Genomic DNA, 14,025 nt, shown 5'->3' on the forward strand with positions numbered 1-14,025 from the left:
ATCCTTTTAAGAACATTATTATGCAAAGACTAAGAAGTGGTCCTAAATACTCACCATAGAAAATTTAGTTTAAATACCCATTTCTCCTTTAAGAAAAAATCGAAAATCATCTGTTTTTGGCATTTTCTCCTTTAACATTGAGATGCTTACTAGGCAATTCTGAAGATTAATACATACAGTGCCGTGTCACACGTATATCGTTATGCCCATAGCTTTGGGCCACTTAAAGGGTATCTTTTTCATTAGTACTGCAGATGTTGCTCAGACCTGCACCATACCGTACTTACTGGAAGGCTGAGTCACTATACCTTACGCTCACCGCTTTGTACTTTTTTTTTTGCAATGGACATAAGTAAACAGCTGCAGTCAGTCGGACTGGGATAAATATTTTGATTAAATGACATTTTATATAAAAAGGCAAGGGCACGATTTGGATACTGCATGACGTGCCTTAAAATTTCCAGGGTCTTTCCGGGACCATTGAAAACTGTGCTGGCTTTTGTTTACATGATTTCGTCCGAGTTGCTAAACCAAGTCTACACACCCTGCCGCCAATCCACTCAGTCATTTGATACCATACTTCCATAGTGTTCATTGAATGTATGGACATCTAATGAGTTTCACGTTGGGTTTGTAATGGACATGATGTATATATGTGTGCCTAATGAATGCTATGAATGAGTATGGCGTTAAACAACGCTCAGATAAATAACTGGGTTCCAAAGCGGCGAAAAGGGATCATTTGTTTATCTGTAAACCAGCCAGTCAAAGGCTGGAAAATTAGGCTCTATGTAAATATATGCCCATGCTCCAAGCACTCAGCATGATTCACGTGTTCACGTTACTCCAGCAAAAACGATTTGGTTTGAATTAAATTTAAGTTTTATTATTGCGGATTTGTATAATTTATTCAATTACATGGTGCCATGTGTTCGTCAGGAAAAAGGGTCAAAGGAGTTAAAGTAAGCAAACAGGGGTCTACACCATTTCGAATATCGAACACGATAAACAAGGGGGGTCACTCTTAATGAACATGGCCTAGACTGCCATCAAACAAAATTCGAAATAAAATAGTTCTTCGACATGCACTCATTACTTGTAATCGTTTTAGGACATGTGCCAGATTACCACATGGTATCTCTCACTGTTCACAAGTTTTCATTCTGTGGTCGCGTTACGGTGAAACTTCGTAAGATCGCCTAAATTTCCTTTCTATAGTCTTTTCCTTATCGCCAGTCACCTTTATTCAGCCTGTCTATAACATCAGTCATACTCACTAGCACAATTACCCTCCGTTGGTGACACGTAATAACACAAGGTCTACACACTGATATGTTTTACGTTCATATTACTGCAAGGAAAATGCAGTTAGAATACTTTTTCTAATTGATAATGTTCAAATCCATAAGCCTGGTTTCAACACTAAGAACTCTTTGCCTCAAGCGACGTCAAGATTATTCCAGAACAAGTGGCATAGTGGACAATAGGTGTGGAGAGTAATATGTTTTATAATAGATGCACCAACACGCGATTAGAAGAAGCTCCACGCGTAAACATGGCCTACACGACTGTCTTAGCGAACAGACTACCCTGTCTTCTATAACAAAATTTCTAACATCCAGTTTTAAACCCATACGACCGTGATTAATATACTACAAGAGATAAAATAAAATTCATTTATGAAGGTTATAGTATACTAATATGTGCTAATATATACTAATATGTCAAATATAGCAATCTCAAAAAATGGCTTAGATTAAATTCGCAGTTTAGATAACTGGTGTCACCCTCTCTCAAAATATATTGAACTCCGCCCAATATCCAGCATGCCACTGTTTTTTCCTTTTTTCAATAATTGACAACATCCGACGCAATAGTTCTTGCCGTCGTAACCAAGCTTATTCAGTACACATTATGAAACAGAAAATGTGTTCTAGCTTCACTTTCTGGAAAATGGACTTCCAACACATCCATGTGTAAATCTTGTATTCTTACGTGTCATTGACTAAAGGCAATATTGGTAATTTTACAGACAGCTGAATATATTTATTTTTATTCTTTTTTATTTTGATTGGTGTATTACGACGTACTCAAAAATAATTCATATATACAACGGCGGCCAGCACTATGGTTGGAGGAAAGCGGGCAAAGCCCGGGTGAAACCCACGACCTCCAGCAGGTTGCTGCCAGGCCTTCCCATGTTCGGCCGGAGAGGAAGCCAGCATGAGCTGGTCTTGAACTCACAGCGACCGCAATGGTGAGAGGCTCCTGGGTCATTACGCTGCGTTAGCGCGCTAAACAACTGAGCGATGGAGGTCCCCAGCTGGATATAGGCGACTGGCTAAAAGGAATAGACTATGCTCCAATGAATAAAAATATCAGTCGGTCAATTATAGCAAGTATTTGTTAAATGCATGGTGATGCTTGTTTGACTGGTGTTTTACGCCGTACTCAAGAATATTTCATTTATATGACGGCGGCTAGCATTATGGTGGGTGGAAACCGGGCACAGCCCGGGGGAAACCCACCACCATCCGTAGATTGCTGACAGACCTTCCCACGTTCGGCCGGAGAGGAAGCCAGCATGAGCTGGACTTGAATTCACAGCATTGGTAAGAGAAGCCTGGGTCATAACGCTGAGCTAGCGCGCTAACCAAATGAGCCACTGAGCCCCAGCATGGTGATAAAATTTCTAAGGTAACAACATTTATCTTCAATTAAAACTAATTGCGCATAAATGTCCATAAAGTTTTCAAACATTTGGAATATACATCAACGAATCTCCCGATATCATCTGTAATTGACCTTAATAGTGTTGCCTGTTTCATGATAAGCGTAATTCATTGCATATCTTATTTAAAATGATACCGGTACGGTATTAAACTAAATTCCCTGCTTTGAACTAAAGCAGATTTACCATGTGAAACTTCCTATATACGTTTCCTATTTCTTTGGGGCGTAACACGAAAGTGATGGAGCAATCAATAATTGAATCAATTTAAAAAGATATTAATGTATTTATTTATTTGATTGGTGTTTTACGCCATGCTCAACTTATATGACGGCCGACAACATTATGGTGGCAGAAAACCGGGCAGAGCCCGGGGGAAACCCACGACCATCCGCAGGTTGCTGACAGACCGTCCCACGTACGGCTAGAGAGGAAGCCAGCATGAGCTGGTCTTGAACTCACAGCGACCGCATTGGTGAGAGGCTCCTGGGTCAGCTAACCAACCGAGGAACGGATGCCCCCGATATTAATGTAAGATGCAAGATAAGAACAAAAGAATCAGAAATATGAAAGCGATGGCAGAGATTTTATTGAAGTTAATTAACTATTACATATTTGGGGATGGATAGATATTGAGAAGTAAAAAGTATCTGTGATCAAATGTACAGTTCGCTTCAGTAAAAGGCAAGTGGACTGTCTTGTGCTGGTTATATTGGACTCTGGTCCCCATTACTGTCTTCTCTGTGTGAATATCCCTCTACGGCCACTTGAGTGCGAAAATAAAGGAGTTTTACTTATATTTTTCATTGATACATTTTAATAATATTTTCAATATAAAGCATAGTTCAAGATAGAAGTAATATATACTTCTCTCTTGAATTATGTTTTACATTGAATAGTATAGAAAGACACAAAACAGAAAAATATAACAGAAAAGCGTTCAGAAAACACGCGTCTAAATTAAAGATTATACAATAATTTCTATAACAGATAATCATTCAGTTTAGAGGAAGTAACGAGTCATAATATAGTCGTAAAATCATGTTCCACCCCAATGTCGTGTTCCGCACCCAAGGCGATACGGTACTCCGTGACGTGCTTCTTTCACTGCCACTCGGCTGCGGAATATAAAGGAGTTTAGTTATCCACACTTACTACATTCTAAACCTATTATTCACTTAAAGCCCAGTGCAAGACACAGACAAAATAGGACGAATAGTGATTTGTCACTACCCAGACGTGCTGTCGCTCCACGGTTTTGTGACGTCACAATTTGATAACTTTTTACTTGTCTTCGTGGGTGAACTTATTGGCTATTAAAAAGATATTAATTTACCATTTTATAACCATTGAATATATCTCGTTTTTGAACACTTTTTAACAAAGTGATCTGGGGATAAGTTTTAAAATCACTCCTGCAGAATTTCTTACAGTTGGCGTCTATTTGGGACAGGTGGAGAAAATGCTTCGCTCCCTAGATGATCCAACACTCCAGGACAGGCTGCTGGGACGGTATATCTTCCTACGGCCCCATGTCCAACGGAATCTCAACTTCCATGGCTGCCAAAGACAGCGAGTAAATTTTTCTTACATATTCAGTTTATTTTCAGTCAATTGTTTTTGTATTTTGCTTTTGACAATCGGAAATATTTCTAGATATTGTCGACAGTGGAACTACAATAACGAGTCATCTATTTGAGTTGAACCGAATGGGGATCATCCTCACATACACATGGTTTACCATTAAACAATAACGTTGGCTGACAAAAATCGCAAACAAATCTTTCTTAATGAGCAAAAAGAGAAAATACAAGGATTTAAACTATATATGTATTTGATTGAAGATCAACGTTGTATGCTAATACATGGCGGTCAATTTTATGGTTGGAGGAAACCCTGGTGACTAACTCTCCTATATATGACATGTATGAGACCGAGAATACTACACGTGTGTATCATACTGAGTAAGGCAAATCATTTCCCGGAAGATCTTATTATTTTCAAACATACTGACACTGCAATTCTGACAAAACCTAATCCACATGTGGTCTTACCAAACGAACGTATCTTTTCCTTATGAGTCAAGTTTTTCAAACGAATCATTACCGTTACAGAATATCAATGATATACATACCGGCCAAAGTTTGATACGTATCTTGGTACGAAGCTCGTACCAGAATTCGATGCTGACGCTATTTCGATCGTGACCATGTGACAGTGAGACACAGGGCCAACTGCAGCTGGAAAACACCCGCAATTCCGCCTTCAGATAGTAGTTAAAGTCAAACCCAATATCAGCACCACCTCGAATCACGGCCTGTCAGAATGAATATCACAGAATATATTGCACACATCTCATGTAACACAGAAATAGTACTTAATTTATTATGCAATTTATTTTTAATGAGAACAGCACGGGAAATATATATCTGAAATGGTTACATATATGCAGATCAAGACATGGGTATATTTAGTGACAATATGTGGCTCTATTCTATAATGTGTTACAGATTCGGTTTATTTGTTTCTCACTGGAAACGTTTGAATGTTTCTTTTAGCATACAGCGGAATTGCAAATATGAATTGGGGATTGAAGAGTCTACCAACTTGCCAAATGGCACTTTTTACTCTACTATATATTTGTGTCTAATAAAATCAGTTATGTAGCCATAGGAATATGATAAGAGGCATATATTACCAGACCGATGGAGGCCCCAGCTGCCGCTCGTGCTCTAACCCTTGGGATAAGCTGAAGGCACGTGGCTGACGCTTGGCATGAAGTGAAACTTTGATCCAAATAGAGGCTGGGGCTGATCTTCAAATAAATATTTATTGACGTGATGAGAAGTGGAATTCTAAGCAGGCGTATAGTAAGAGGTCTGGGATTCCACAGCCGGCGAGTTACAGTTTTTGGCTGCACATAAAATTGTGAAGATAAGAGTGTTTTCCCTCCTACATTTACATACACTCTTGCAGAAATTCTAGAGTTGCTGTTCAGGAAGTACACGTAAATTGTACCGATTCTAAAAGTTTTCGAAAAGACCTTGCCTTTAGCTACCACTCTGGCAAACAACTTGGCCCTCGAGGATCTGGTGTCACAGCCAACGAAGAATCCGCCATAGAGATCAGCGTTGGCCTTTGATCCTCCCACACGGAAGTGAGCGAGACAGTGGCGACGTCTATTGTACGTTCTCAAGTCGGATTGGAAAGTGCTTGCGGACTGTATATCACTGTATCTTCCACTATAGTCGCTCCAAACAGAACATGTGGCATGTTCAAGACTTCGCTTTTGTATTCTACCGGTGTGATTTGTCTCAAGTGGAGAAGAATGCATGTTACTCATACGAAGTTGTACTAAGATTTGGTCAACATCTGTTTGCAATTTCTTTTTGAAGTATCGTATAGCTGTGTCCAAAACACACCCCAGATTGTCCGTTTGTGTCAGGAAGTGAGCCAAAGACCTGTCAAAAGCGTTCATTCCGACGAGAGGCCATTGAGAGAGATTGTCCTCGGATTTTTGATTTGCCATGATATCTATCAGCAGATGTATAGCTTCTTCTACCACTTCACAATTGGCTGATTCCAGAACCTGAATTAAGAAACCAACGGTTTCCTGTTTATTGACGAAACGCCTTGCCGCATGCGTCACGGCTATCCTCAGACTTCCGCTCGCCTCGCAAACTGAACCAATCTCCAAGACTCTTGAGAGTAGCTTCTCATCCTCCATATTTCCGGCAGCTTCCAGAGCGTCGATATGGTCGGTGTCTTCTGGACAGTTTCCTTCTTTAATGTCATCTAGCTGTGTCAGTAAAATTCCTCTGAGGATCGACTTGACAGAGTCTGATACCGAGTCCTGTCCTGCCAACGTCCCCATAACCAGCAGCAAGGCACGAGCTATCTCTAAGTTTGCTGAATCAGACTCGTACAAATCAATCAGAAGTTTGATAAAGTCGTCCGATGGATTTGTCATAGTGGACACCGTGTCAATAACATTGGACAACTGCTCATGGGTAAGTTGACTGTCAGCAGATAACAGGTATTGAAACACCTACAACATGAATAACTGGTGTAAAAACTGCTTGTTGCCTGTTTTATCTTTTATGTAGATAGCATCATTATTTTGAAGATTTATAGACAGTATGCACATGCCGTGTACCAGTGTCCATTCGAAGAACTTTGGTTATTAAGTGTAAGTATTATAAATAAAACAAAGTCAAATTAATATCGCTGCCTTCTTTTTAACTAAATCTATTTTAAAACTCATGTTATGGTCGTAAAAGCCGCGACCATTGCTCATTCGGATTCAGACAGTTTAACAAACCTCTTCAGCAAGGGCACCTCCTCCTTGTGCGTACAGAGACAACATTGGTTGACAGATGTCCCATGTCACGTGACACTGAGCCAGCATCTGGAAATATGATGGGGAAGTTTAGAGAGGTACATTATTCTACCAAAGTACAGTGGGTTGGCTTTTTTAGTTACATACTGAAATTTTACTGTATCTAAATAGAAGCAATGGAGCAAACAGAAAGTTCATGATATATTCGGTAATGATCAGGACTTCGCTAGGCATGTTAACAACTTAAAAATACTCACACCGTAAGAACGTGGGACTAAAATGTCCATAAGTGGGGTTTTGTTGTGGCGCCGCAGGTACGTCTTAACCTTTTCGTTCCCAATGTTTGTCTCAAGAACGACAATTTCCTTTAAAAGGTCAACTACGTAAAAAAATGGATACATTGACAGAATTAGCAGCCCAAAGGTGAAAGAAATAATTTATTTATTTATTTGATTGGTGTTTTACGACGTACTCAAGAATATTACACTTATACGACGGCGTCCAGCATTATGGTGGGTGGAAACCGGGTACAGCCCAGGGGAAACCCACGACCATCCGCAGGTTGCTGGCAGACCTACCCACTTACGGCCGGAAAGGAAGCCAGCATGAGCTGGACTTGAACTCACAGCGACCGCATTGGTGAGAGGTTCCTGGGTCATTACGCTGCGCTAGCGCGCTAACCGACTGAGCCACGGAGGCCCCTGAAAGAAATAAAAACAGCTTGTCGAAAGTAATTCTATTAAATCCTTTTTTATGTATTATTTTAACACCTGTCCAAACTCAAAGTTGCGTCCTTCTTTATCAATGAATTAAGTTATAAAACTTACAACTTGTATTATATTATCGCACAAAGATTGACGATTTCATGACGTCGAAGAAAGGATTTGTACAAAATGTCCCTAGGTATTTATCAATTGTGTAATGACTTACGATCGCCTTCATCTTTAGACTGAAGAAATTTAGCCAAAATCCTGTCAACGGGTGTTGTTTCTAATCGACTGTATAACAGTTCAAGTTGATTTAGGAGTTCGTCTTCTGAAACAATGGAATGAATGGTTTATTGGGGAATTTTCTTGGATATGATAATGTTGCAAATCGTTCATAATTAAGGTTCTACACACATACGCCATGGATAACGTTATTGTCATATATACAACTCATGTAACATTGCCAATGCACACACAGACGTTGACATAAACAATATTATAAACATGCCAGTATTAAAATTCATATTTTCATCCAATCATCAGCGAAATTTGATTGTCACAATGTCAATTTAAGGCGAAACGTAGGACACGAATTTCCATATTCAAGTTACGTAAAACAATTGTTGTTTTGTTGATAGAGTTGTTATTTGATTTTTTTTATGAATTTGTGGACAACATTAAAGAAAGGCGCAGTGGTACATTGCTTAAGGGAACATGTATTTCCTCCTTGCGAAACTGATTCTGGGCTATCCACATTACCTTGGTCGTGTCGTGATGTCTCTATGGTGATGGGGGTGTCAATAAATTCCGTCGGCTTAAAACTTCCCACCCTCTTCGCTCGTTTAGCCGACCGTTTGCGCTTCAGTTTAAGGCTCAGTTTATACTTGGATTCACTTTTCAACACATCTCCAGCATCAATGGCACTGGCGACATCTGGTGGGATCTCATCTTCATCTTCCTCTTCCTGTAAGTATATAAATTTAATTACTTTTCATTTAATCAGCTTTTGAATATGAAAATAATAAAAAAACGTCCACACACTGTAGCATATTTCGCAAGTTAAAGAGCAAAATGGCACAGTTTATGAATAGTAGTCTGCATTTATCGTCTCCCATGTAATAAAACTGGATAAAAATCTTCAAAGCTTATAGCCCTTTATGAACTACAATAGTCATAAAGCGATTTGCGTTTTCAGACATTAACACTTTCGCGTAATTAAGTCAGTCACATGTATATGCTTACATTCAAAACCTGGGTAGAGACATAAGGTCGCTCATAAAGAACCCTGATCTTACCCAAACTTTAAATGACCTACCCCTATTTCCGGTTGACTGGATGCCTGTCCCTCGCTGGACGTAATGTCGCCATGGCTGACCGTTGTTCGACCTTTAACATGGACGTTACCTGGTTTTCCACTAAATGGAGCATCTACGTCATCTTTGTTATCATATTCCTTAATAATTACTGTTTCATCACCAGATCCCGAGGCGCTGTAATACACATGACAACTTCTTTAAACGTTCTTTTAGGCACGAGGCATGTTAATTAACAACCTATACATGTACTAATGCCGTTAATGTTGTTTAGAATGTGCTGAGATGTGCGACAATAGGATATATCTGTTATGTGTGACACAGGTCCAGCACCGGAGACACCGTCATCTGTGACGTGTAGCTCTAAGTATCTACCTGCAATATATCACACGTTGTCTATACCCTTACATACCATAATAAATACCAAGCATGTCGCAATAAAAATGGAACTTTCGCATTATAAACGTCAACGTCTGACATGTCACACTAAGTCTGTATCAGTGATGTTCCGCGTAAACATTGAGCTGTGATATGTCACACTATATCTGCACAAGCGATAGGGATGTGGCCGGTCTAAACATCAAGCTGCAATATATCACATTAAGTTTGTTATATACTGGTATAAACATCAACCTGCGATCACTCACAGTATGTCTGATGTATGCTGGTATAAACATCAACCTGCGATCTGTCAAAATATGTCTGTATATGCGGCCATAAAAAACAACGTGCGATCGGCCACACTTTGTATCTGCCAGATATATGCTGGTATAAACATCAGCCTGCGACCTGTCACACTATCTCTGATGTATACTGGTACAAACATCAACCTGCGATCTGTCAAAATATGTCTGTATATGCGGCCATAAAAAACAACGTGCGATCGGCCACACTTTGTCTCTGCCAGATATATGGTGGTATAAACATCAGCCTGCGACCTGTCACACTATCTCTAATGTATGCTGGTACAAACATCAAACTATGATCTGTAAACCTATGTCTGTATATGCTGGAATAAATAACAACCTTCGAACTGTCACACTATGTCTATGCCAGATATATACTGGTATAAACATCAACCTGCGATCTGTCACACTATCTCTGATGTATGCTGGTACAAACATCAAACTATGATCTGTCAACCTATGTCTGTATATGCTGGAATAAATAACAACCTTCGATCTGTCACACTATGTCTATGCCAGATATATACTGGTATAAACCTCAACCTGCGATCTGTCACACTATGTCTAGGCCAGATATATGCTGATATAAACATCAACCTGGGATCTGTCACACAATGCCTATACCACTGTGAACATCTTGGTCCCGATCTACTTACCTATACCGAATTTTATGCTTGCCTGTTGAATCCACTTCTTCCTCAGTGTTTGTGTTTATTTGGGTTTGTAAAGCAGAAATAATGCCTCGCTTGATGTTTACAACATCCACATTTTCTGAATTCAAAAAAATAAAACGAAACTTATTAAAAAGAGCATTTATGGAGAGTCAAGATCATACTAATTTTAATTTAACAATTTAAAACGAAATAAAACGTGTTCGCTGTGAATCATATAGCCATCCGAGATGGAAAATCTTGATATTAGAAAATAATAACCATTTTGGTTTTAGCATAGCATTATCACAAAATTAGCCTAGCTATGATTAAAATTGTTTGAAATTAATTTTCTCTGTCGAAAAGGCAACGTGTTATCTCCTTGAAAATAAGTAAATTATTGTGTATCAAATATATACTAAGCAAAAAAAGAAAAAAGAACTAGCATTAATGAAATAACAAACAATGTATGCAAACTCACCCAGGTCTTTCTCCATAAACCGTATACGGAGGATTTTGCCCGAGGCTGTCTGTGTGAAGACAATAGGTAAGTTGAACAGTCCGTCGTCACGGACGATACGTGAACCACCACTTGACCCAGAGTCCTCCTCACTATCCTCGTCTGGAGGATTGTCAAGCGCACATCTCGAGTCCTGTGAGAAATAGCTGTTTTTAAAATCGCTGTAAGCTACTGCGAAACACGCTGTACAGTGTATATGTATGAACAAATACATCAACGAATGAGGATTATTGATGATGTGTATAGCACAAGAGAAACGAATCGGAATTATTGTATGATTTTATGTGCTGTGGAGTGAAGAATCGCCATGAAAAAAACAATTCAAATATATGTACATACCTGCGAAGACTTACAAAGCTTGAGGGCATCCTCAGGTCTGTTTGCAAAATAAAAAATAAGTGTGTAAGCCATTTCATCTCTGTGAGTGTAAAAGGAAGTTGGCGTTATTGTAATAATTACGTTCCTTTTTAAACAAACCTTTAACGAGAAATTCTTTCGTTTGATTGATGTTTTTACAATGTTTAAAAAAATATTTCATTGCATTAATATGAAGATGGTAGTTTCAATCGACGAAGGAAACCGGGTGGAACAAACTCAGTGAAATCGCAGTCCATGAACATGACAGATCTCCTGAAGCGAAGTGGTTATTTTGAGTCGGGGTGTCTTCTCTGAGTTCTTAAAAACTCCTTGTCATCTTTCAGATTGAATATTGGCATATCCCTGGGTGACTCACCGGATGTTCGTCTCTTTCACTTTTAGATCACTGAAATGAGCAGTGAAGTCGTATGCCAGCTGTGCCTCTGTTGATAGGGCTGATTCTGAAAGCACGAGTAACACAAAACTGAAAAAATTCAACATATTCGTGTACAAATGCTTCCGTGATATTGTAATATCCCTTGTTTATAGAAAAGCCCTTCATTTTAGTAAAAGTATAAGGCTTACTTACCCCCATTACAATCGATCTCTACCGAGCAGGACACTTCAAATTTCTGCTGGACTTCACCCCACAACTTCAACTCATTCTTATACTCATAAGTGCTGGTATGTCCTTCCTTTAAAGAAAAATGCCTGAGTTAATTTCGAACTCAAAAAGGCAGACTTTTACGTCTAAACGGAATTGGTCTAAGGTCAACTTAGGAATATTGAGATAGTTCATCAGGTGTACTTAGTGTTAAGTAGCTCTTAGTTTTATATTTCTACAACATACGTTGTCAAGGTAGTCAAGGGCTTACTTAGCTAAGTGTGCTACATGAAACTGGCCCCTGGTGACGTCTAAACGGAATTCATTGCCGGTCTGTGACCAATGCAAAAATACAGATATGGATCAAAATACGTATTAGTACTATGAAAGTTATCTTTTGTCTCTGATAAAGGAACAGACCTCGATTTAATATTTGTTTAGATTTTTGTGATGTGAATTAAAGAAAGACACACATTTGAATTTTAAGGCGGGTTTTATGGACCATACTATCAGAGTTCAGGATCTCTGAACTCACAGGAAGTTTTTCCAACTCTAATCACGACACTGAATGTTGTAATAACTCTTTTTACCCATGAGACATTGAATGTTGTAATAACTCTTTTTACCCATGAGTAAACGAGTTTCATTTATGTAAATGGTGAAACTTAGTTCATATTTTAGCGTCGTTTATCTTAAGATAACATGATTAAGAGATACATGGTCACGGCATCGATCTATATACATACGTGACATATCAACTGCGCAGAGCTGTAGGAAAATAGCAGGCCACAGATCAGCAGGTCCCACCACTGCCACATTGTCTTTGCCCTAACGGTCAGGATTTTGGATCTTCGGGGTAATTTCACTCCTATTTATACAGTTACATTTTATCTTCCTGTATAAGTATCAGCCAATCAAAACCAAACAAAACACTCACGTAAACCATTTTCACAAAAGAGACCAAAACGTATTCAGCATAACGAGGACAAGGTTACAAAAAGAATGTGGAAGTGAATGGTCTCTGTGAAGGGAAAGTGTTTGATAACAAAGAAGAAGCCGTGTATGGATAGCCTTATAGATTGTGTGTCAGTAAATGTGTTTCCATCAGACAAGGTTGTAACGAGTGACACAAAAGATGCCACTATGAATAGAGCAGGTTTCTGGAACGTTCGGCAAACACTTCAGACGAAAACGGAACGTCCGGGTAACAACAGGAAAACAAAGATTTTGTCCAAGGCCATACTGCTCAAGGTACAAGTCAGTAAACCTAACCAAGTAGTTGTCTCACTGACGTATTGCCACTGTCCAACAGTAAACGACGCTGTATTCTCGAGTTATTGTCCAGACATTGCTCACAAACTGGAAAACAAGGATTGCAAAGGTGGCCATATTGTTTTACGCACACCACTAAGACCCACTCTCAGCCATCCCACTGTTCAAACTTTGAAAGAGACCTAGCAATGCGTTTTAGAATTACTCTCGGAAAATCGGCACACGACGGAGTAATAGAATAAAGGAATGACAGACAACGTAAATCCCAATGTATCCCCAATGTGGTACGTACATGCATTTGAAGAATAGAGATTAGCTAACAAAAAAATAATGATGTAATCATTATATCTCTATGTCGAAGACAAGACTGTCGTAATTATCAGAAATACCACAGAAAAATATGTGCACCATTTTTTATATTAAATTTTTTTTTACATCAATTATGGAGCTGCGTAAAACAGTCGTTTTGTCTATTGGCTGGTCAAATTTTTGACATCATACATCTTTTATGATATCATATCTTTTAACACGGGTGATTCCCTGAATAAGGGGTAGAGTATAAGACGACACGAACCATTAAGCTGGATGTGGCAGGTATGGCGAATTTACTTTAGCCTTGTAAGTTCCAGGTCTAATGATGTAAGACACCTGTATGAACAAAAATCCCACGAGGATTTGTGACGCCGCACTCCAAATCAAACAATTAAAAAATTGACGCAATTAAAGGTTTTTAACTGGTTACTATATAATCATCTAAATTATATATTATAGTTGGTCGGCTGTAATATAAAGCATCTCCAGATTTATGTGGTATAATTGAAAGATGTAGACATCATAAAAACGTTA

The 14,025-nt window shown here is 38.9% G+C and overlaps 1 protein-coding gene across 1 annotated transcript in view; it reads right to left on the reverse strand.

Moving 5' to 3' along the window:
- Window positions 1–3,352: 3,352 nt before the first annotated feature.
- LOC135467462 (uncharacterized) overlaps window positions 3,353–14,025 on the reverse strand; it is a 31,681-nt gene continuing 21,008 nt past the window's right edge. The window contains exons 8-11 of the mRNA XM_064745236.1: window positions 7,053–7,139; window positions 5,430–6,779; window positions 4,866–5,048; window positions 3,353–4,291 (exon numbers count right to left, since the gene is read on the reverse strand). Of these exons, the coding sequence (XP_064601306.1) occupies window positions 4,172–4,291; window positions 4,866–5,048; window positions 5,430–6,779; window positions 7,053–7,139 (1,740 nt within the window). The 3' untranslated portion in view covers window positions 3,353–4,171. The remainder of the gene's footprint in view (window positions 4,292–4,865; window positions 5,049–5,429; window positions 6,780–7,052; window positions 7,140–14,025) is intronic.

This window comes from Liolophura sinensis, chromosome 6 (assembly GCF_032854445.1).
Source record: "Liolophura sinensis isolate JHLJ2023 chromosome 6, CUHK_Ljap_v2, whole genome shotgun sequence".
Lineage (NCBI taxonomy): Eukaryota > Metazoa > Mollusca > Polyplacophora > Chitonida > Chitonidae > Liolophura > Liolophura sinensis.